Source organism: Microcaecilia unicolor, chromosome 9, assembly GCF_901765095.1.
Source record: "Microcaecilia unicolor chromosome 9, aMicUni1.1, whole genome shotgun sequence".
Lineage (NCBI taxonomy): Eukaryota > Metazoa > Chordata > Amphibia > Gymnophiona > Siphonopidae > Microcaecilia > Microcaecilia unicolor.
This window is the reverse complement of record NC_044039.1, coordinates 35,175,407-35,200,073: the sequence shown is the minus strand read 5'-3', so window position 1 is coordinate 35,200,073 and position 24,667 is coordinate 35,175,407. Positions and strand designations below refer to the sequence as shown.

At 43.1% G+C, this 24,667-nt stretch overlaps 1 protein-coding gene across 1 annotated transcript in view; it reads left to right on the top strand.

Annotated features, from left to right (window-relative positions):
- ATP6V0A4 (ATPase H+ transporting V0 subunit a4) overlaps window positions 1–23,410 on the top strand; it is a 74,878-nt gene extending 51,468 nt beyond the window's left edge. The window contains exons 15-21 of the mRNA XM_030214719.1: window positions 6,342–6,460; window positions 10,523–10,739; window positions 13,047–13,154; window positions 14,064–14,168; window positions 15,850–15,967; window positions 18,184–18,355; window positions 23,048–23,410. Of these exons, the coding sequence (XP_030070579.1) occupies window positions 6,342–6,460; window positions 10,523–10,739; window positions 13,047–13,154; window positions 14,064–14,168; window positions 15,850–15,967; window positions 18,184–18,355; window positions 23,048–23,141 (933 nt within the window). The 3' untranslated portion in view covers window positions 23,142–23,410. The remainder of the gene's footprint in view (window positions 1–6,341; window positions 6,461–10,522; window positions 10,740–13,046; window positions 13,155–14,063; window positions 14,169–15,849; window positions 15,968–18,183; window positions 18,356–23,047) is intronic.
- Window positions 23,411–24,667: the final 1,257 nt, after the last annotated feature.

Here is a 24,667-nt window from a genome sequence, read left to right as displayed (position 1 = left end):
AGAGATACCGTGCTATAGAATTGCCTTCAAAGCCTTTGAACACTATCCCCCCAGCCCCTTCCCATGTTACAGTGAAGTAATTTGAAGATTGATTGTGTTTCTCAGATGAAATGTTAAAATCCAAACTGCACCCCATGCAAATCTGGAAGCTAAAGTCAGAGAGTAATCAAATGTAAGTGAAAATGGATCTTTCCCCAACTAGGATGTGGTTTGTTTGTTGCATTGTACTAGGATGATCAGGGCCAGTGTTAAAGGAAGGCAAACAGGGCAATTGCTCTGGGCCTCAGTACCTGCATGACGCTGAAGGAGGCATAGGCTGAAGACCCCTTCCCGATTTGGACCATGGGCCCCTGAATGTCTAACACCAGCCCTGAGGATGATACAGTGTGAGCTTACTAAAGTGTGGTAAATTTGTGCACATACCACGTTAGGTGCAAAAACGAATGCATGGTAAGTGCAAAGCATGGGCAGTAACTTTTGAGGATGTGCCCAGCATCTGCCTTTTAGTCACCATACAGGGCAGCCGCTTACTGCGGGGTAAGTGCAGTAAAGGCCAGATTCAGTACATGGCACTGAAAAATAGGCCACCAAAAAATACTTGGGAAAAATTAAACTAAATAACCATTCATACATATAATCGTTAATATAATTATTTAAATTTTAGATTGTGCTCAGTCCATATCCATTACACCCATAGCGTTCCCAGGGAAAGCATGTGGTAGTATTTAGATGGAACCATCATAGCACAGCCTGTGTTCCACCTCCTCAAAATGTATGTGCACACACCTACTGTTACTTGTAATGCAACTTGCAGTTAATGATGTTTCAAATTTTTAAGACAGATCTCATTAAATCAACTATACAATCAAACCATATAACAGTTAGTTCTTATTATACCCCACACCAAGTAACTGCAGTTATAATATAAATCCTAATTATAAGTAACACTCACTTGTAAATCACATACAGCTAATAGTAACCATTAAATTCTACACATACCACAAACACATACTCAAAAAACCTGAATATGTAAAAAAGAAAAACAAAAAATAACTTCCCTTACGAACCCAGTGTGCTCGTACAGGTGATTTAAAATTTCATCAAAGGTTCATTCGTGCTGTTCAACACCATCTCACTTTTCCCTTTAACTCAAGCTGAGTTTCGAATATCTTCCTCAGAAAGGGAACTACAAACATAAATTTACATTAATAATCTAAACAATATTTTCACCCTATACTAGAATATAATTAAATATTTATACAGCTCAGTTTCAAACTTAAATTCAATTACTCACATAAATCCAATTCATTGTTACCATCAATGTCAGGTACTATCCCTGAGCGGTAGTGTCTGGAACCCTCCTTACTCTCCAAACCAAACAGCTGCCCAACACCTTACTCTGTTCAAATATCCAAGGGGAACCTCCCCATTTGGTTCCCATGCAGCCAATAAGATTGAGAGAGGGAAAGGGACTCAAAATAGCTGGAAACACCCAAAATTATTTAAAGGGGCCATTACTCTCAGGGAATTCTGGCCCCACATTTCATAACCATTCAACCTCTCTATTTAAACCCCGGGGATAAACAGTGTCCCACATATAAATAAACCGTTGTTCCTTCCTAATCAAAATATCACTCAAATTTCCTCCCCTCTGTAATTTAATTTGAAGGATCACTGTATATTTCAAATCTTCAATCTGATGATGAAACTCACTCCAATGCTCACTCAGAGGAGCTTCCCTTTTACAGGTACGAATGTTACTAATGTGTTCCCCAATGCGTATTTTAATCTTCCTCTTCGTGTGCCCTATATAACAAAGTCCACATGGACACCATATACAGTACACAACTCCAGCTGAATTACAATCAGTCCTGCTATGCATGTAAAAGTTTTGATGATTATTATTGGGTACACTAATTTTGTTACCCTCATAAACATGCTGACAATATATGCAGGATCCACATTTAAAATGTCCCGGTTGTTTATGCCATTCCGGACACCGACCAGATAACATCTCTCCCAAATTACGCCCTCTCTTATACGCAAAACAAGGGCGATCTACCAAGGGTGCATGTACTTGAAGAACATGCCAATGTTTACATATTAATTGTCGGATCAAGCTGGACATATTTGAAAAAGGAAGTACACAAACCAGAGGATATGAATTGTCTTGATCCTTAGATTGCAATAGCCATTGACGTTCCGCATTGGAAGCCCTTTTATAAGCCTTCCGGATAACCTTGTCGGGATATCCACGCTGATAAAAGCGCTGGCACATAGCTGCTGCTTGTATTTTGTAATCTTTCTTATCTGTGCAGATGCATTTTAATCGCAAAAGCTGACCGGAAGGAATATTATCCCGTAAGTGTCTGGGATGACTGGGATGACTGAAAAATAGGCGCCAGGAAAACTCAACGCTCAGCACTAGTCTATAAAGGGCGCTCCAGAATGAATGCCCTTTGTGGAACAGGAGTCAGTGAGGATTTGCATGCCCAGTTTGGGGCAAGAGGACTTACACCAATTGAAACCTGGTGTAAATCCTGGCATGCAAGTTGGGCATGGATCCCTGGAATTCTGTAACACTTCAGGGGCATTTTTTGTTAATACCCTTGACCTGCCCATGCCCCTCCCATGACAATGCCCCCTTTTGGATTGCACGCAAGAAGATTTGGGTGCGGATCTTTATAGAATCGCACACAGTCAGATCTGTGTGCAAATCCAAATTAGTGCCAATTATTGATTGTTAACAGCTCATTATCTAATTTATTTGCATGTGGATCTCAGGATCGTGTGCAAATTTGGGTGCCCAACTTTGGGCGCCATTTTTAGAATCCAGGGGTAAATGCATCCTCAATATCTGGATGCAGCTACTCTGGCCTGCTACTTTACTAAATTAAAAAAAAAATCCTGTTCCGCTCCCCTCCCCCCTCCATCAGCATTTCCTCCATCCTCCACCCGCTAATCTGCATTCAGACCCTCCCCAATTTCACAATCAGTTTCTCAAACACTTCTCAAACCCTGGTCAGGATCCATAACCTTTTTTCTTGCTCTCTTCTATTCGTTCTCTTCTCCTTTGTTCAGTAATCACTCATCTCGACTATTGTAATTCTTTGTATGCCGGCCTGCCCTTCTACTCCCTAAAATGCCTTCAACTGGTTCAATCTACTGCTGCCCGCCTTTTACAGCATTTCAAGCCTTTTGATCATGTCACTCCACTCCTCCAGCTTGAACACTGGTTAAGTGTTTAATTCTCGTGTTCAAGTCTCTCTCCCCTTAGCCCCAGATTACCTATCTCACCTCCTTATTCCTTTCCTTACACCCCTTGTCATTCGCTTATTCTGATACTGCTAGTTTTTTCCATCTCTCTCCCCCACCCCTTTCTGCTGTGCGTTTTGACTCCGCTCCTGCCTTTGCCATCAGCTATGCTGGTCCCAAGCTGTGGAATTCCATGCCTGCTCAATTCCAGCCTGAAATCCTCTTATGCTAAGTTAAAGCAGCCCTGAAAACTCACCTTTTTAGCTTTGCCTACCCTGCTCATCTCTAACTTTTCCTTCTTTCTCCTTCTGGCAGCTAGCTTTGTTTAATGCAAACCACCTAGAAGCCAGTTCTTGGCATATGCAGTATTATCAAGCCTTGTAAATAAAATAAAAATAAATACCCCCCCCCCCCTGTCCTGATCAGCATCCCGAACCTGACCCACCAACTGATCCCCGCCACATAGGTCTTCCTTTCCCTTTCCCTGCACTCTCACACCAGCACACTTTCCACAAATCCAGCATTGCTCCTACCTTCCTTCCTTCCTTAAGATCCATCTCCTTCCCCCGCTGCCACTGCAGTGCTTGCAGCTTACATTTTCAGGCCATTTGCATTCACACTGTACTCCGGTGCTTTCCCAGTCTGCCGCGTCCGGCCCTCTCTGGTGCAACTTCCTGTTGCGAGAGCTGGACGCGACAGAGGGAAGGTCCCCTCAGTGCCTGGGTGAATCACCGACACCCAAAAATGTAAGCTGCAAGTACTGCAATGGTGGCGGGGGAAGAAGCAGGAAGCGGTAGATGCCGGACCTGTGGGAGGAGAAAGTAGGGAGTAATGTGCCGTGGCATCCCTGAGCAGGCACCCAATTTTGGGTGGGCCTGGGCCCAAGATGGGTGGGCAGAAGAACTCTGCCCTGTCCCACAAGTGATTTGGTCTCTTCCTCTCTCGCCTGCATGCCATATGGTCTCTCAAACATCCCCCTCCCCCCATACCTTTTAAATAGCAGATTTTCACTGGCAGCGAGCAGCAACTAATACACACTGCTCATGTTGGCCCCACAGCCTTCCCTCTGATGCAACTTCCTGTTTCCGCATAGGCGGGAATACATTAGAAGGAAGGCTGGTATGCAGGAAGGACAGTTGTTGGGAATTTTTGGCTGGTGGGGCTTGGGGATCCCTGCCAGACACTTCATAGGTGTGCTGCTACTGGGTGGGCTTGGGCCCACCCGGGCTACGCCACTGTCCCTGAGATTTTGCTGTGGCGCACCAGGGCGCCACGGTGCACAGTTTGGAAACCGTTGCTGTAAGGTATTAGTGGTATATAAGCTTGTATGGTACGGTAAAGTAAAGTAAAGTTTATAGAATATAAGTCTAACCGGGTTTAGACCCACCTAGCAGTCAGGTGCAAACCTTTATACCAGCTGGTGCAGGTGGAGGCACCTAAGTGTTAATTTGCAGTATGCTTAAGGTGCATGTGTACGTGGGAGCCCTGCCCAGGCATTGCTCACGTGTATATCCCCCTTGCAAATATGCGTTATCCCCCTAATTCTATAAAAGTCGCCAAAAATTGTATGCACAAATTTGGGCGCACGTGTAATTTAATTGAATAATGAGCCAATTAGTGCCAATAATTGGCTTTTTAACAAGCAATTACTGGCACTTATTAGATTTAATTTGATCTTACATGCATAAACTCCGGCACCTAAATTTTAAGCGCGAGTATTAAAAAAGCGGGTACGGAAATGGGAGGGTCATGGACAGAACGGGAGCATTCCTAGCATTTGCGTGCATTGTGTATAGAATAACGGGGATACACGCCTAATTTAGGTGCTTAAATTTGCCCCACATTTCAGTTTGGCAAATGGCCATGTCTAAAGTTAATCAGGAGTACACCACAAAAACTTTCATCAATGGAGGAGGCAATATATATATATACATCCAAACCAACTGCCCAGCTCCTATAAAGTCATACATTCATAGAAAGCAAATAAACTTTTCAATAGCAGTATAGGATCTGTCAGAAGCGCATGACTCCACTTTCATGGCCCAATGTATCGAGCCAAACACAATTTAAAGTGGACATGTATTCGTCATTGATCCAAAGACTTTGCTATCACATATTTTTTTCTTTTTTATATATTGCATATTCATCAAAAATTTATTTTATCAAAAATTCAGTAACTTTCAGAAAAAAATCCAATTACTTAACTTAAAGAACTTCATCTTCTTCTTCAGTTATTTAAGTCTTTAGTTATCAGCCTTAGGTCTTTCGTAAGACAACACACATTGGCTTGAGAAGTCTCCTTTGTCACTGTGTGTTGCTTATAGAATAGCGCTTTTTTGACGCCATATATAGATTCTAGCTTTGCATAAGTTAAATACTTATTTACAGAAAACCACCAGCAGAATTTTGGCATTTACACACATGTGCACACATATGAGTGTATATATCCCATCATTCTAAACATTTGCCCATGTAATGGCCACGTAAATGTTAGAACCTATATTATAGACTTGCCCCCAATATATTGTTGGATTAAGCCAAGAATGAAAACTGAGTGGGTTTTAGATCCTTTATTTATTTATTTATTTTATAGCATTTATACCCCGCTCTTTCCCGCCCGATAGCAGGTTCAGTGCGGCTTACAAGGTGTGGTACAAAGTATGGTACAAGGTATGGTACAAAGTATCACAGAGATAACACGAAGTATGGTACAAAGCATCAAAAGATGATCAGTTAAAAGAGTAGGACAATAGGAAGAGGTGTGGGGGAGAGGATAGGAGTATGGGTAGTGCTAGTGGTGTGGATTAAGTTCAAGAATTAAGTTGGGTTGTTTGGGTAAGCTTGTTTGAAGAGGTAAGTTTTCAGCAGCTTTCAGAAGGGTAGGTGTTCATTGGTTGTTCGGATGGCTCTTGATGTTTTTAGAGAAGCATATAAATGAAGTTGATGGGGAAACCCAGCATCTATTTGCATTTTGACCCAACCCAAGACATCCAGGAGTTCTAAACACAATTCCAGGCTTACTGTAGCCTCTTCTGAATAATTATGCCTTCCTAACAAACTCTTCTCTTCATCCATGTTTTCTCAAGATCTGGAACATTGCTTCAAACAAGCTAACATTCTCAAACTCCTACAAAATGAAGATGTCTGTCATCATGGGGATTTCGCAAATGGTCTTTGGAGTAATTCTAAGTCTTTTCAATCATGTGTATGTTGAAGTATTTTTCGGATATTTAAATGCTGAATATTGTGTTGTTGATTGCATCAGATGTTGCATTAGATTGGCACCACAATTTACCGAGGTTATTATAGTCCAAGCTGCGCTAGGCCAAGTCTGATACACACATAGGAGTATATATGGCACCTAAAAAATTGGTGCTGAAATCAGTGCCGACTAAGTGTATTCTATAATCGGCACCTAGACTTAGGCGCCAATTATAGAATATGCTTAGTTGATATTTCAGCACCGATATATGCGTGCATCCATTTATGCCAATGAAAACCTGGTGTAAATCTCAGCATGTAGATTTAGGCGCACTGGACCATATTCTGTAATTAGGCATTTACATTTTGGAACACTCATGAAACATCCATTTCCCCACCTATAGCCGTGCCCCTTTTGCCTCCACACATTAGAAGTTCGGCGCAATTCATTACAGAATATGCTTAGCGAGTTGTGTGCCTAAATTCTAATCAGTGCCAATTAGCACTCATTATTGCTTGTTGAGTGCTATTATCAGTGTTCCTTAGCTTGTTAAGCCAATTAAGTTACACTCGGTGTTATAGAATCCAAGCCAATTTTGGCTCCTAAATGTAAGCGCACTATATAGAATCCGGGGGATATTCTGTGAAGCTTTGCTCCATCTGAACAAAATTAAACAGGAACTCCTGATTCCTGGTTCTGTTCCACTGGTAATATTCCATTGCCACAGCTGCCAGGCTTTATTTAAAAAACAAATCAATGACAATTTAGCTAGGCCAGTGAAAGAACTGAAATATGGATGATATCAAACAGTCTGTTAATCCTCTGAGCATTTAGGTTTTAACTACTTATAATTTTTTAGGGTTGTATTTCGATTAAAACTTTAATCGTGATTCATCGCATGATTAAAGGTATGTCGTTTATTTAGTTTTGTTCCCACTGCAGCTCTTTGTGACTCTGGGAAAGTCACTTAAACCTCTATTACCCAGAGTCACAAGGAGCTGCAGTGGAACAAAACGAAATAAATAGCATACCTTTAATCATGCGATGAATCACGATTAAAGTTTTAATCGAAATACAACCCTAAAAAATTATAAGTAGTTAAAACCTAAATGCTCAGAGGATTGACAGACTACAATAAATCGCAGATTACAAATTTTAATAAAATGCAGCCCTAAAAAATTAAAGAATAAAAAATAATGAAAAGAAATACAAAATACAAACTAAAAAACTACAAATTAAAGATCCAAAACAGCTTGCAGAATAGCTATAAACAGCCTTACAGTTTTCACAGCCTGCTTCAGAATGTGGACCTAGTTTTTTTTAATAATACAGATCACTGGTGATTAAGGAATTCTTTCACCAAGTTGCAGTAGTATCGGTGCGTGGATTTGCCACATGCTGAGGCCTCTTTTACCACAATGGATAAAAAGCCAAAAAAGGAAATGGCTATGCGGTAAGTGAACACTTGCCACATGGGCATTTCTGGGGGGGGGGGGGGAACCCTTACGTCATCTATTTAGGTGATGGTAAGGGATCCTGTGCTAACTTGGTGGTAACCATTACTGCTGGGTAACCCCCAGTGGTACAAAAAATTATTCTGGTTGTGCCAGACCTGCGCTGGGGGCAGCACCACCACCGGCTCCCACGTTAGGCCAGCGGCAGTGCCAGATTGGCATATGACAAAGCGGCGGTAGTTCTACCACCGCTTTGTAAAAGGGCCCCTAAATCAGATAAAATAGATTTTAAACAAGTTGAAAAGTACAAATATACCCCCTAATTCTATAAACCAGTCATCAAAAGTTACATTTAGCATGGAAATTTGCACTTTCAAGTTATAGAATAAGAGCATTTGTGTGTGTAACTTAATAATGTAATTAGCTGCTAATTGCCTTTAATAACCAATTATTGGCTATAATTGGTCTTAATTGATACTAATTGGCCCTAAGTCAGTATTCTATAAACTGTGTGTGCGCAAAATTTAAAGTGCATAACTGCTAGGGGGTGTGGACCTGGGAGGAGCCTGGGTGGGTCAAAGGCGTGGCCAGCATGTGCACTCACAGGTTCTAGAATACTAGCATTCACGCGTCTAACTGACGACAGTTAAGCACAAGCATTTATACCAGCCACTGAGCTAGCATAAGTGGTTGCACCTAAAGTTAGATGCATAAATGTGGACTTACGCTATAACAGTAATTGTATGGGCAATTGTCGATACACAATTCAAGCTAAGTGTGCATCAACCTGGAAACTAATCTTAGGCAAGCTTTACAGAATTACCCCCTTATAGTTTATTTATTTATTTATTGCATTTGTATCCCACATTTTCCCACCTATTTGCAGGCTCAATATGGCTTAAATAGTAACCGTGATGGCGATCGCCAATTCCAGTATAACAGATACAGAGTGACATTGTAGAAGATTTATGTATGATATATCAGGGAATAAGGAGGAAGGGTTGAGGTGTGACCAGATCGAGTATTAGTTTCGTTGTGTTGCAAGATCGAGGCATTTAGGTTGGGTCGTTAGGGTATGCCTTTTTGAATAAATTAGTTTTTAGTGATTTCCGAAAGTTTGATAGGTCGTGGGTTGTTTTCAAAATGATACCTTTCCCTTTCCCCCATTTGTCAACTTATGCATGTCTGTTCAGAGACTGGGTGTGAAAAGTCATTGTCTATCTATCTATTTATTTATTTATTAATTAGGATTTATGTACCACTGTTTTTAAAGAAATTCACCCTAGGCAGTGCACAACAAGAACAATCTGGACATAGACAATAAACAATTTCAGCAGAACAAATATTCAAATAACAGTAGTTATTATGGCATAATAATGTGCTTCCTACAGTGTCAATAAAATGTACAATAAAATATCTTTAAAGAGTCAGAAAGGTGTATGAACATAATCTCAGCTAGGGTAGGAGTGAATAAGCAAGTCCTACTACAGTATGTGCAGCCAGCATCAATAGCGTTCCTATGTCAGCTGCCACCCGTGGCAGTTCACTGCTGCGCACCTCCCCATGCGCATCACTCACCCTGGAGCATCACCGCCCCCCCCCCCCGGTGCATCAACTCCTCCCCCTCCCCCCACTGGTGCTTCACCTCCTGGGTGTGCAGAGAGCATTCGCATGACTGTCGGCCCTGCCGGTTCCCTGCCCCGGAACAGGAAGTAATGTCAGAGGGAAATGGTGGAGCCGACAGCCGTGCAGCTGCTCCCTGCACACCCTTGCAGCATGCACCCGGGATGGACAGCCCCCACCGCCCCACCCTTGGTACGCCACTAGCCGGTATTAGCCTTTGTGTGTGTGACTAGCAAGTTAGTTGTTTCTTCCATTAAAGGCTTTGGAGACGAGCCAAGTTTTCACCTGTTTCCTAAAGTAGAGATAATCTTGGATTGAGTGAAGTCTTTCAGGGAGTGCATTTCAAAGTGTGGGGTCTACTTTGGAGAAATTTCATTGACAGGTGTCACTTTTTGTGATGTCATTTGGAGAGGGTGTGGTTAGGGATACTCCTTGGGAGGACCTTAGAGTATTTAAAGGTGTGTAGAAGGAGAGCTTGTTCTTTAAGTATTCCGGCTCATTTCCTTTAAGGACCTTGAAGATCAGACATAGGGGTTGATTTTCTTGCTGTAAGGGTGTAAGGCAGAGATTCCCAAGCCTGTCCTGGGGAACCCCAGCCAATCAGGTTTTCAAGATATCCACAATGAATATTCATGAGATTGATTTGCATATACTGCCTCTTTGATATGCAAATCTATGTCATGCATCTATCTCATGTTCCCCCAGGACAGGTTTGGGAATCCTTGCTTTATACGCTCACTATATCTTTGCTTCAGAAATGTATATGAAAGGCCAGTTCCGTCTGGAAGATCTGGATTTGATTCTGCTCCCTGAAACAGTTGTGGTTGGTGATGCTGCAGAGGTATGACAATCCAATACAAACCAGTTCTAATCAAGCTAGAAGCTGAAAGGACTAGGTAGAGACTGCCAGGCTGATAAAAGAGATCTATTTAAAATATAATAGTTCATTTAATAACAATACATTTTCTTTCTGTATTTGTCGTTCTAGCTACTTCAAGAAAACCATCAACATTGTCTTGGAGTTCATTCCTCAGATGATCTTTATTATCTGTCTCTTTGGATACTTGGTTTTCATGATTATTTTCAAGTGGTGCCAATATGATGTCTACATTAGCCAGCACGCTCCAAGTATCCTAATCCACTTCATCAACATGTTCCTTTTCAATTACAGTGATCCATCAAATGCTCCCCTCTACCAGCATCAGGTAAGATGGCTGCCACATTTCCCTTTCATGAGCACTATGGAGTCTGGGTACAAAACCACAAGTAAAGAGAGGGTCCACCAAGATGGAGGAACACTGGAATCCCATAACAAGAACAGCAAAGAAAAGAGACAGTGGGAAATGGACAATGGTTCTTCGAGGACAAACCAACGACACGTCAAAGATTCTAAGAAGCAATGCTTATCGAGGGGCTGAAGACTCGACACAGCACTGTATTTCGTCAAAAAAGCCTTCTTCTGGAGTCTTCAAGTAAAAGCCCGAAGAATACAACCATGCAATAAGTTTCAAAGTTTGTTGGAATAAAAGTGGTTTTTAAAAAGGACCGTTGTGAAATCTGCTAAAGGACTAGTGGAGCACCACTTGCAAAATAATGGCATCCTGCAAAGGGTGCTCCGCTAGTCCTTTCTTCAGGTTTTTACCTCAGGACTCCAGAAGAAGGCTTTTTTTGCCGAAACACAGTGCTGTGTCAAGTCTTCAATCCCTCCATAAACATTGCTTCTTCAGTGTCGTTGGTTTGTCCTCGAAGAGCCATTGTCCATTTCCCACTGTCTCTTTTCTCCACAAAACCACAAGTGGCACCAGATTAAAAAAAAAAAAAAGGCCTTAAAACATGTATTCCATAGGAAGGAAATAGCAGCCCAGAAAGACATGCTCTTATGAGTGTCTTGTGCGCTGGATTTTGGGATATGGATTACACCACAAGGTTCCCTTCAAGAGTAGATCATAGTGCAAGGGCCCTTTAAAGAGCAATGTTTTAGTCATCACAGTGTATTTGGAGCGCAGTTCACTCTGACATCACAGTATACTGGCACTGAGCCTCTTGGCTATCAAATTTTCAAATATCCTCCCCCTCCCCCACCTCCTTATTACCACATCTCCAGATTAGATTTAGTTAAAGTACTACTACTACTACTTAACATTTCTAGAGCGCTACTAGGGTTACGCAGTGCTGTACAATTTAACAAAGAGAGACAGTCCCTGCTCAAAGAGCTTACAATCTAATAGACAAGTGAACGGTCGGTCCGATAGGGGCAGTCAAATTGGGGCAGTCTGGATTCACTGAACGGTAAGGGTTAGGTGCCGAACGCAGCATTGAAGAGGTGGGCTTTAAGCAAAGACTTGAAGACGGGCAGGGAGGGGGCTTGGCGTAAGGGCTCGGGAAGGTTGTTCCAAGCATAGGGTGAGGCGAGGCAGAATGAGCGGAGCCTGGAGTTGGCGGTGGTGGAGAAGGTTACTGAGAGGAGGGATTTATCCTGTGAACGGAGGTTACGGGCGGGAACGTAAGGGGAGATGAGGGTAGAAAGATAGTGAGGGGCAGCAGACTGAGTGCATTTGTATGTAAGAAGGAGAAGCTTGAATTGAATGCGGTATCTGATCGGAAGCCAGTGAAGTGACCTGAGGAGAGGGGTGATACGAGTATATCGGTTCTGGCGGAATATGAGACGTGCAGCAGAGTTCTGAACAGATTGAAGGGGGGATAGATGGCTAAGTGGGAGGCCGGTGAGGAGTAAGTTGCAGTAGTCCAGGCGAGAGGTAATGAGAGCGTGGATGAGAGTTCGGGTGGTGTGTTCAGAGAGGAAAGGGTGAATTTTGCTGATGTTAAAGAGGAAGAAGCGACAGGTCTTGGCTATCTGCTGGATATGCGCAGAGAAGGAGAGAGAGGAGTCAAAGATGACTCCGAGGTTGCAGGCAGATGAGACGGGGAGGATGAGGGTGTTATCAACTGAGATAGAAAGTGGAGGAAGAGGAGAAGTGGGTTTTGGTGGAAAGACAATAAGCTCGGTCTTGGACATGTTCAGTTTCAGGTGGCGGTTGGACATCCAGGCAGCAATGTCGGATAAGCAGGCTGATACCTTTGCCTGGGTCTCCGCGGTGATGTCTGGTGTGGAGAGATACAGTTGGGTGTCATCAGCATAGAGATGATACTGGAAACCATGAGATGAGATCAGGGAGCCCAGGGAAGAGGTGTAGATTGAGAAGAGAAGGGGTCCAAGGACAGATCCCTGGGGAACAAAGTTGAAAAGTGGGTGGGGTAGTAACACTCGGGGGCATGCCGCACAGGGTGCTTTTCCAGCTTGCAAAACTCCTGGGTAATACATATTTAGCCCAATCAATGGCTCTGAAAATTGTCTTCAAAATACATTAGGGCAAAGACAGGAAATGAGATGCAGAAATAAGTCTGAAAGAGGGGGAACTGTAGATAAACTGGTATCTTGAGCATTTTGATTTAGTGCTGTACACATTTGAGAATGAAATCCTAATCCATAAAATTGCTTTTCTTTCTTTTAGAAAGAGGTTCAGAGTTTTTTGGTGATATTTGCATTAATTTCAGTGCCATGGATGCTGCTGATTAAGCCTTTTGTCCTGCGAGCTAATCACATGAAAGCTCAGCGTTTGGTGAGTGTAAAGGACTCTTGCCCCACAGATTTCATAAGTCTTGGAACATGGAGTTCAGAATATGGATGAGATGAAAGAGAGGGCAAATAACATATCAACAAGTCCTTTTGAATATTGACCTGATTGTAAATCACAGACAGAAGGATTTTCATGGATAGGTGGTTTATTAAGGCCTCCATTTCATATCCTGCTCTAAGGTTTTGACATTATCATATGTTACCAGCAAAAGTTAACCTGTAACTGCAAAACTCCAGGAGTGTAGCCAGACGTCAACAGGAGGGGGGCCAGAGCCCAAGGTGGGGGGGCACATCTTGGCCCGCCTCCCCGCTGCTCCCTCCCCGCTGCCGCTGCTCCCTCCTCCAGTGGCCACTGGAAGGCATCTTGGCTGGCAGGGGTTGGGGACCCCCGCCAGCTAAAGCATTTGTCCCACTCTGCCCCTGCGGCTGCTTTTTTTCTTATGTCACACGTGCTCGGTTTCAAAACCGAGCATGTGTGGCCGGAGGGGAAAAGCAGCCGCTTGGCAGGCAATGCGGCAGAGTGAAAAGCAGAGCTGGAGGAGAGACCTCTTCTGCTGGTGGGGCCTGGGTGGACCCCCGTCAGCTAAACCAGAGGCCCTGGCCTGAACTTAGTCTGTGTCTGCTCCTCCGGGTCCTCCCCAGCCTCCAAGGGGAGCCCGGCGCCAGAGTTTTCTCTCTCCTGCTCCTGTTGGGACGCGATCACCCGGGTCCCATCAGGAGCAGGAGAAAGAAAGAGACCCTGGTGCTGCTCTCCCCCCTTGGAGGCCCAGGGAATTTTGCCCCCCCCCCTACCCCCACCTCTCTGCGGCCCCGACAGGGCCCTAAATCTGTTAAAGGCAGAAACAGCCCACAGGAACAAACTAAAGCAGTTTCTCTTTTGTTTTGGGGAAAGCTACCACCACCTTCTAACCCGGGTGCTCCTTCTGATGGCACTGAGCTGGAAGTTGTTCAACCAAACCACTCTCACACTGGGGGCCACGGAGACCACGATGAAGAGGTAAATGAGAAAGTGGGAACATCTGCAATGGGAAGGGATGTCTAAATGGTTCCAACTATTCAGGGCAGGTAAATCCCTCTAGTATGCTTGACCTTCTAGTTTTTTTAATATATATATTTTTATTGACAAGAAGAGAACGCATGTCACATCTTAATGAGAACATCACAAACAGTAACAATTGCCACTAAACAATCAACACTGTACCTTATAGTACTACTATTACAGCGTGCTTCCCCTGTCCAGAGAAAAATCATCAGAACGTAGCATTGAGCACCTGTGGCTGTACCTGGTACTAAGCAATTGACCAATCATAACATTTGCCCTCTCTTGACCTTTTTTCTGACCCAGCACCCCCTGTCGTACCCTCCCAGCCCCCCCAACAACCCCCACCCCAGAACCCCACCTTCCAAACGCCTCCCCCTCCCTCCCCTGAGGCTAGACCGCCACTGGGCTCATCACAACCGAACATTACTTGTCGTGAAGTTGCGCCAAGTATTCTTTGCACCTCTTCCAGAGTTGATTACATGGGTGGGAAAGTCTCCTAGAAGGACTGAAGACACCCCCCCCCCCCACTCCGCCATCTGCTCCATGCTAGCGTGCCATTTGACAAGAGGCGGGGGAGCCCTGTCCACCCAGTGTTGCAATATAACTCTTTTAGCTAGAACTATGGCCAAGAGAATAAACTTACATTGAGAGGGGACATCCCCTATGCTGCCAGTTCTGAGTCTGGCCCTAGCAGTAGAATCTCATAGGACCACTCTAGGGAAACCTCCACATCTCCCTCCAGTAAAGTGAGTACTCCACACCAGAACCCCTTTAATGTAATGCACTCCAAAAAGTGATGTACAATAGATCCCTTGCTCCCTGTACACTTGTTGCATTCCTCCAAATCCCATAATCCCATTGCCTTGCCCCTACATCTGGTAAGGTATGCATTGTGTAATATTTTAAGCTATATTTCATGTAGTCCCACATTAGGAGTTACCTTAAAAACCATCACAAAGCAACGAGATAATTTCTTTTCTGTCACTTCTGTCCCCAGCATAGCGCTCCAATGTCTAGCGAGCTTAGTGAAAGAGGGAGACACTTTCCAGCTTCTGCCCACTCTGTACCACCTAGAGAGTCTGTTGTGTTCATTTGGCATCTGCATGAACACCCTGCCTAGAGAGTTAAAAGATGGGAATTGCCTATCAGAGTTCTTTAGAGAGTAGAGGTAACGCCTAATTTGCAGATAAGAAAATAAGAAACTCTGAGGGAGGGGTCCACGTCTCCTGACAGTGCTGAAAAGATGGGCATTGGCCTCCTCCTATGGCTACCACCTGACCCAAGTACCCGCAGCCCTTCCTAGCCCACCCGCCATAGAGGGAGTTTCCCAAACCTGCTGGAAAATTTGGATTCTTTTGACCTTCTAATTCTGATTTCCCAAAATAAAAAGCAGAGCCTCATTCAGGACTGGTTTATATAATGTTACAGCGAAGACCTTGGCTGTAACGTTATATAAACCAGGCCTGAATGAGGCTATCTCAAAAATGTGAGCCCTAGGCAAAGAACACACAGGCTTGGCTCTTTCTTCTACGTGTCTGTTCCATCGTAAAAATGTTTAATAGTAGCAGCATAACTGTATTCTGTTAATCAAATCAATGAAGAAACTCTTAATTGCTATATTTTATTATTACTACAGTTCAATTTTGGAGATATATTTGTTCACCAGTGCATCCACACAATTGAGTACTGCTTGGGCTGTATTTCCAACACGGCCTCATATCTCCGACTCTGGGCGCTCAGTCTGGCACATGCACGTGAGTTTTCATTCATATACAGAAGGGATACTGCTCTGGGTAACTGCTGTAAGGATCACATGTGTATACAGATTTATTTAACCAGAAGCTTGCACACAATGGGCCACATTCTATAAATCGCGCCTAAAAAAATCAGTGCAGAAAAAAAAAGCTTAAGCACTATTCTATAAGCCATGTCTAAAGTTAGGTGTGGTTTATAGAATAGCACTTAAGTGCAGGGGTCACGTGTAAATCTAGGTGCATCTATTTGCACCAGCGAAAAAGTGGTGCAAATGCCTATGCCTAATTTTACACGCAGAACCCCCGTATTCTATAATTGCATGTGCAACTGGAATCCACTCCTATGCTCTGCCCCAAAACACCCATGACCCTCCCATATCCATGCCCCTTTTCCGGGATGCACATAAAATTTAGGTGCAGATTACACACCTAAATGTACGCATATATATTAACTGATTTCAATTAGCACTAATACTTATACCATATTGGCCTTGAAGAAGCCAACCAGATGATCAATGTGGAATAATGAATTAGACGAGTAATATCTGGGGATAATCAGGTTAATACCACATTTTTTTTCCGTTTACTGTTTAATTGATCTCCTTGTCTTGTTTCACTCTCCCTATTTAGTGGTCTAAGGAAGACAATGGAATTACCTGACTGAAATAATTCCTATATATTACTTTCTCTGTATTTCTGGCAAGTTGTTTTATCGCTTGTAAAAATTTAAATAAAAGGCAACATCTTAAACATTGCAGTGAGCACTAGAACAAAACCAGGGGACACAAGATGAAGCTAGAATATGGTAGATTTAAAACAAATAGGAGAATGTTTTTCTTTACTCAACGTGTAGTCAGACTCTGGAACTCGTTGCCGGAGAATGTAGGGACAGCAGCTGGCCTTACGGAATTTAAAGGGGGGGTTGGACAGATTCCTGAGGGAAAAGTCCATTGAACATTATTAATTTGTTTTTTATTTTTTTTTTTTTTTTGGGGGGGGGGGGGTTGCCGGGTTCTTGAAGCCTGGATTGGCCGCTGTCGGAGACAGGATGCTGGGCTTGATGGACCCTTGGTCTTTTCCCAGTATGGCGGTGCTTACGTACTTATGTAATATACCAACTGTAAAACTACACAAGACATTAGTAAAAATGATCCTGCCAACACAAAACCATCTCTTTTTCACATAAAACACAGATACATCCTCACAGGGCTTTTTTTGTGGGGGTACTTGGGGGTACTGAGTACTGGCACCTTTTCCATTGTCTGCTAAAATTGACCCAAGGACCCCAAGTTTTAATGAAAGAGCTCAGGCTCTACACACCAATTCTGCCTTGTCATAGATTCTGTGACTGATTGCAGGGGGCCTGGCTATTGTGAGGTGTATCCCTCAGTGATCACCCCAGCCTTGAAGGGTGGCCTAGCATTTGAGTACCGGCACCTTTTTTGCTAGAAAGGATGCCCTGCATGCTCACCAAGTATAGAATAAGTAGCCACAAACTAAAAACAGAAATATGTAGACAAAAGTTAAACTGAACCCCCCCTTATCTGATCCTTTTTTTCTAATTATATTTGTTTATAACCCATCGTACTTGGCGTCCACCATTACAGTATTTTGTAAGCCACATTGAGCCTGCCAATGTGTGGGAAAATGCAGGATACAAATGTTACAAATAAATAAATTTTTATAAATAAAAAAACAGTAAGCTTTATAGGTAAAAAATAATGAAATAATAATAAATGAAAACAGTGAACAAACATGTATGGCAGTGTACAAAAATACAAAATATAATTTAAAATATATTGTTTTTAAATAAAAAAATTTTTTTAAATTTTATATGTTGATAATTCATGTTTTTAATTTATATGTTGATAATTATGTACATGGTTTAAATTATATTTTGTATTTTTGTACACTGCCATACATGTTTGTTCATCGTTTTCATTTATTATTATTATTATGTCATTATTTTTTACCTATAGAGCTTACTGATTGACCCCTGATGTAGGCGCTTGCATGCGTCGAAACACGGCCCGTGTCGGGTCCTTTTCTTTATTTTTCATCAATAAAAGACTGTTGGATTATATCTCCAGTGGTGATTCGTCTTTGATCAGCCTCTATTTTTGCCTGCTGCGATGCACAAAGATGACACCAGGAATCTATAAAATATATCATGGAATTTAACGACACTTTGCTCACTTTCTTTCCTTTGTTTGCAGAATTATCAGAAGTGTTGTGGACAATGGTGATGAAAAGTGGTGTCCAAAATGGAAGCTGGTCAGGGCTAATTACTGTCTTTATTATATTTGCTGCCTTCGCAGTGTTGACTGTGGCAATTCTCCTGGTTATGGAAGGCCTGTCTGCCTTTCTACATGCATTACGTCTTCATTGGTAGGTATCATAACTTGGCAGCAGGGTCCTCAGAAGCAAGAAAATTTGTTTTTTAAAATATTTTTCTGCAGGCTAATAGAGCATAGTGGTTGGAAGTCATATCTTTGCCTAAACTTCTCAATACATCCTTTAGTTAAGGGTGAAAAACAGCTGATCTTCTGTTGCAGAGATGTAGCGACAGAGGAAAACTGGCTTGTGATTGAGGCAGTAGCGTAGCCAGAATTTAATTTTTAGATGGGCCTGGAGGTGGACTGGGTGGGCACAGGCCTCGCATTTCCTCTCAACCACCCCCCGCCCACCCGCTGCCACCACCGCATTTCCTCTCCATCCGCTACCCCCCCCCCCCATGACAGCCCCCTGCACATGGTCAGTTCTGGTCATTTTTACTGCCCTGAAGCGCCGTTCTCCCTCCAGCACCAGCGAGTCCCATAGCCAGCCTTCTGCCAGCGCACGTCATCGGAGCCTCTTCTCAGGCGTGTCCCGCCTACTCTGCAGCTTCCTATTTTCCACAAAGGTGGGATGCAGGAAGTTGCAGAGTAGGCGGGACATGCCTGAGAAGAGGCCCCAACGACATGCGCTGGCAGAAGGCTGGCTATGGTAATCGCCGGTGCTGGAGGGAGAACGGTGCTTCAGGGCAGTAAAAGTGAGCAGACCACGCGGGGAGAGCGGGCAAATGAGGCTGGCCGGGCCTGGAGCAAAAGTGGCTGGGCCTGGGTCCGTCCAGGCCAACCCGTGGCTACGCCCCTGGATTGAGGGAGTCAGATATTTCAAGGCTGTACATCATACACCAGATGCATACATTTTTTAGTGTCTAGAAAGCTTTACATTTAAGGGCTACCATGTAAGAGGATAGACTCAGTGCTAAGATGAGGAAATATATCTGAACAGAAAGAGCAGATGCTTTACATAGAGGGGCATTTTCGATATGACTTCTAAGTCCGACTTTAGACATTTTGCAAAAAAAACGTCCAAAATTTGAACAAGAAGAAGTTCATTTTCCAAAAAGAAAAAGGTTTATCTTTTGTTTTAGAAAATACTGTTTTCTAACAGGTTTTGTGCTTTGGACGTTTTGTTTTTGGTCCATTTTCAAAACAAAACATCCATGTAAAACTAGAACATCAAGCCATTGGGATGTAGGAGGGGCCAGCATTTTTAGTAGACTAGTCTCCCAGACATCCCAATGGACTTCAAAAACATATCTTACCATTGCTCCCTTATCTTGTCTGCTGAGCCCCCCCCCCCCCTCAAAACCCACTGCCCACAGCTGTACACAATAGCCCTTATGGGTGAAGGAGCGAAAGGGGCACTTATATGTGGGTACAGTGGGTTTCTGGTGAGTTTTGGAGGGCTCACAGTTTCCACCACAAATGTTACAGGTAGAGGGAGATAGGGACCAGAATCCCCCACTCCTTGGTGCACTGCACTGACCGCTACACTACTCCAGGAACCAACATGCTGCACTAATAGACCTGGCTCTAGCATCTGAAGCTGTCATAGAGGTTGCTAAATCATATTTGTATTGACATTTGTGGGGGGTGTTGGGGGGGGGGTCACTCCTGATTCCTTCCAGTGGTCATCTGGTCATTTAGGGCCTCATTCGTTATAAAAACAGGTCTAGCTCAGAATGTCTTAGGTTTAGTCCTGGACGGTTTTATTTTGTTCCATTATGGCTGAAAAATGTCCAAGTTTAGGAACGCTCAGATCCCACCTTTAACACGCCCCTGACATGCCCCTTTGTGATTTGAACGTACTTCTGATGGACTTCAGAGAAAAACGTCTAAAAATTGGATTTGAAAATACCAATTTGGAGGTTTTTGTGAGGAATAACATCCAAATGTAGATTTGTGCCACTTTTTGGACGTTTTTCTCTTTTGAAAATGAGCTCCATAATCTTCCAGTAAGTGTTTCAGGCAAAAATGATACCCAAATTCAGAAAGACCCAAAACAACAAAAAAGGAATCTAAAGATTGACACATGAGGATGAAGCTGGATACCGCATGTGGTCTGCTCTATGGTATTCCAATAGGTAGGGAAAACAGGCATATGTGATAGACCTTGGAGTCTGTCTGGCCTTGTTTTTCATGATTTGTTTTCTCCGTTATAGACATCTTTTGGAGATCAAACGTTATATTTGGATCTAATTTAGGGGCCCTTTTACAGAGCGGTTGTAAGCCTAACGCGGGCTTACTGCTCGCTCTTTTGGGACTACTGCCGGCCCAACGAGGCTGCCGGCGGTAGTCCTGCCCCAAGCACATGCCATTTCTGAGGTAAAAAGAAACTCCCCATAAATGGCTAGCATGGCGGTAACCCAGTGGTAATCAATTACCGCTGGGTTAGTGCTGGAGCCCTTATTGCCACCTCAGTGGGTGGCAGAAAGGGCTCCCCGCCACATGGCCACAGGGTGAGAGTTACCTCATCGCATGGCCATTTTGGGGCGGTTTTACTGGCTGCAGGAAAAAGGGCCCTGGCGTGTGGGAAAAACAGCCAACGCAGGGCCCTTTTTTCCACAGTTTAGTAAAAGGACCCCTTGATCTAATCTAATCCAGAGAATTTATATACTGCAGAATCCAAAAGATCTTAAGTGGTTTACAAAGCTAAAAAAATAATAACAGTTTACATACAATAAATTCACTGATTAAAAATAAGAATTATTCAGTTAGAGATTCCTTAAAAAGATAGTTCTTCAATTTCTTCCTAAAAGAAGTATAACAGCTATTTATTTATTTTGGTACATTTATACCCCACATTTTCCCACTAGAGCGAGCTCAATGTGGCTTACAATATTACAAAAGGTTACAATGCAAGGAGGCTAATGACACAAAAGCCAACCCAGTGGCGTACCAAGGGGGGGGGCGGTGGGGGCGGTCCGCCCCAGGTGCACGCCGCTGGGGGGGTGCCGCACGCCTGTCTGCTCCGCTCGTTTCGTGCTCCCTCTGCCCCGGAACAGGTTACTTCCTGTTCCAGGGCAGAAGGAGCATCGAACGAGCTAAGCAGACAGGCACGCGGCACCCCTCCCCCCCCCCTCCAGCAGGTAAAAATGCACCCGGGGGGGTGTCCTTTCGCCGGGGGGAGGTGGCCTTTCGCCGGAGGTGGGGGGGTCGCGCTCCACCCGGGGGGGTGTCGTTTTGCCGGGAGTGGGGGGGGGCGCATCGGCGATCTGCCCCGGGTGTCAGCCACCCTAGGAAAGCCACTGAGTCAACCCTATCACACCTAAACTCACTAGGCAATGCATATCAAAGAAACACAGAGAAAACAGAAAAAAGGTCTTGTACAAAATGTACCATACTTTAAGCCAGCTGGAGAAGGAAGAGATAACAAAACAGTGATCCCTAGAACATCACATATTAGCAAAAGAAAGAAAAACGGAATTAAGCTGTTTAATCAAGGAGTCTGGAGCTAAACCATAAATAGCTTTATGTACAAAACATAAAGCCTTGAACCTCACTCTCATAGACACTGGAAGCTAATGCAAGGCACGCAACAATGGAGTAACTCTTGTATATTCATTTGATAACAATCAAGTAATTGCTAACACGGGAGACTGATACATGCCCCCAGATTCTACATGTAAGTTTCTAAAATGGTAAACAAACCAGCCTCTTGTTTATAAAACTGCAAAGTACTTTAACAGTACTAAAATCCTGTGAAATGCCAGGACATATGATAATGAGAAAGGGAAGAAGCTTCTGTGCCCACACCTCCACCCAATGTATAGTTGAATAGGGTAAAAAGGAAAAACTGTGGGTAAATTTTCTTCATCGGCATAAATAACCCTTATCTCAATTCTCAATAATCTTTAGGCTAAAACTTCACAGGACAGACATCAGTGGATCCAAAAATACAAGTTAGAAGTTGAAAAACTTAACTTAAACTTCCAAAGCATGTGTAGAGATAAATGTGCAGAAGAACTCAGTCAATCACACTGACTGTGACCACAGTTTTGCCGTCAAAGCTGTCTTAAGGCGTGCATGAAATCAAAAATTAAAGCTCGGTACATCTTCAATGCATTAGTTTCTAAAATGGGGCAGCTACCCCTTCCCTTGCAAAAAAATGCAGCTACACTTCCTCAAGGTGTTGTTACAGTTTTTGGCAAAGAGTTTCTGCAATTTTTAGCATGTGTATTTCAGCTCTTTGATAGAAGATTTACACACAGCTGGATCTGTTACTAGATTGACGTAAACCTTTTTACACTGCTGTACGCCTTTTTAAACTGATGTAAGCCACATTGAGCCTGTCCATGGGTGGGAAAATGTGGGATATAAATGCTCTTAATAAATAAATAAATAAATTTAAGATTTTGGAAAAGTGAAAGTGGAGGAGGTTAGAATGCCATGTTGATGCCCTTCTGAAGTGAAGAGCCCTATAGCAAAGGGGAGTGGTCCCCTCTTCAGCATGGGGCCTTTGGTACCTTCAAAATCTGGCACTCTAGGCCCTTCACTAAATTTACGACAGGCTTTTGTCAACGTTTGCAGAAGCATAGTAATTATGTGAAAAACATAGAAGTAATGCATATTATTGGTGTATTTTTCACATGCTAATCCTGCTCTGATCTTGGCCACAGCTTAATTCATCAGCCTCCAGAGAGGGGAGCTGTGGTCTGAATGAGTCAGAGTAACACTGATGCTATAATTTAGTCTTTATTTTCTTTCTTTCTTCTTTATCTAATTCTCTTTTTCCTGTTTTTCTCTCTAGGGTGGAATTCCAGAATAAGTTCTACGTGGGAACAGGTTACATATTTTCTCCATTTTCCTTTAAACAGATCCTGGATGGAACTGTAGACGAATAATTTAACTTTGTGCTTCCACCCTTTACAAACTTTAGGAGTTTAGAATTTCATTTCCTTGAAATAATGTAAAGGTAGATCAGAAAATAAGAAATGATGGTATGACATGGACAGTAATCTATCATTTAGGGGCCCTTTTACTAAAGCTCGTAGGCACCTACGCAGATAGAATGCACGTCAAATTAAAACTACCGTCCAGCTACCGCGTGCCCCGTGCGGTAATTCTATTTTTGACGTACATCGAAAAAGCATGGCAGAAAATAATTTACCGCATGACGCTAACCGGGCAGTAATCAGCAGTGTATGCGCGTTGACGATTACTGCCCGGTTAACACGTGAGACCTTACCGCTAAGTCAGTGGGTTGCGGTAAGGTCTCAGGTCGAAAATGGATGCACGCTGATTTTTATTTTGCTTCACATCCATTTTCAGACAGAAAAAAAGGGCCTTTTTTGCAGGCGTGCTGAAAAATGGATCTGCGCACGTCCAAAACATGCGCCTACACCAGCGCAGGCCATTTGTCAGCACACCTTAGTAAAAAAGGCCCCTTAAACAGCTCTACACACAAAAATACAGGGGGGGGGGGAATTCTATAAATGGCATCTAAAAAATCAGCGCTGAAAAAAGTGCATAGTGGTATTCTATAAACCGTGCCTAAAGTAAGGCGCGGTTTATAGAATAGCACTTAAAGCCCAGGGATCACACCGACATTTAGGAGCGGCTATTTGCACCAATGAAAATGTGGTGCAAATGCCCACGTCTATATTTAGGTGCGGAGACCCCTTATTCTATAATTATGCACGTAACTTAAAGTCACGCCTCAATCCGCCCTGATCTACCCATGGCGCTCCCATTTTTGTGCCCCCTTTTCTGATTCGCAAGTAAAATGTAGGCGCATACATGTTAATTGATTCTAATTATTGCCAATTATTGCTTGTTAAAAAGACAATTGGCACTAATTAGCTTGTTATTCAATTAAAATGCACATGTAAATAGGGTGCATGCCCAAATTTGCATGTGCATTTTTTTGCATTTTTTATAGAATTAGGGGGAAATGTGATTGGGGGTATACAGCTGGCTTCAGATCATGGGAAACTGATTTCCTGTTCCTGCTTTTTGATAATTGAGATGTATAATATAGTCCAATAACTCCAGTCTTGTTAAGCCAGTACTCAGTATGTCAGAAAGAAATAAAAATGTAGTTCCGATCTTTAATTAATTAACTTCACTTCTTGTCTTACCTTTGTCTTTCAATCAGTATGTTAAAAAACAGAAAGAAATCAAAGTGACAAAATGTATATATGTGATCAAACTCTTAAAACTTTCAAAGAGGAAGAGAGGCCTCAGTAGGCCCATCATTTAGAAATGGGAACCGCCCTGGACATTGTACCTCCTTTTGGAATAGGAACCTACTGATTGGGCTTAAAATGCAATCTCCAGCTCTTCCATCTATGATGCCACGGAACCTCCTTCCATTTGGCTCAGCCATTTTGGTCAAGGACCGTCCCTTCTGTCTTGTCATATCCTGGTT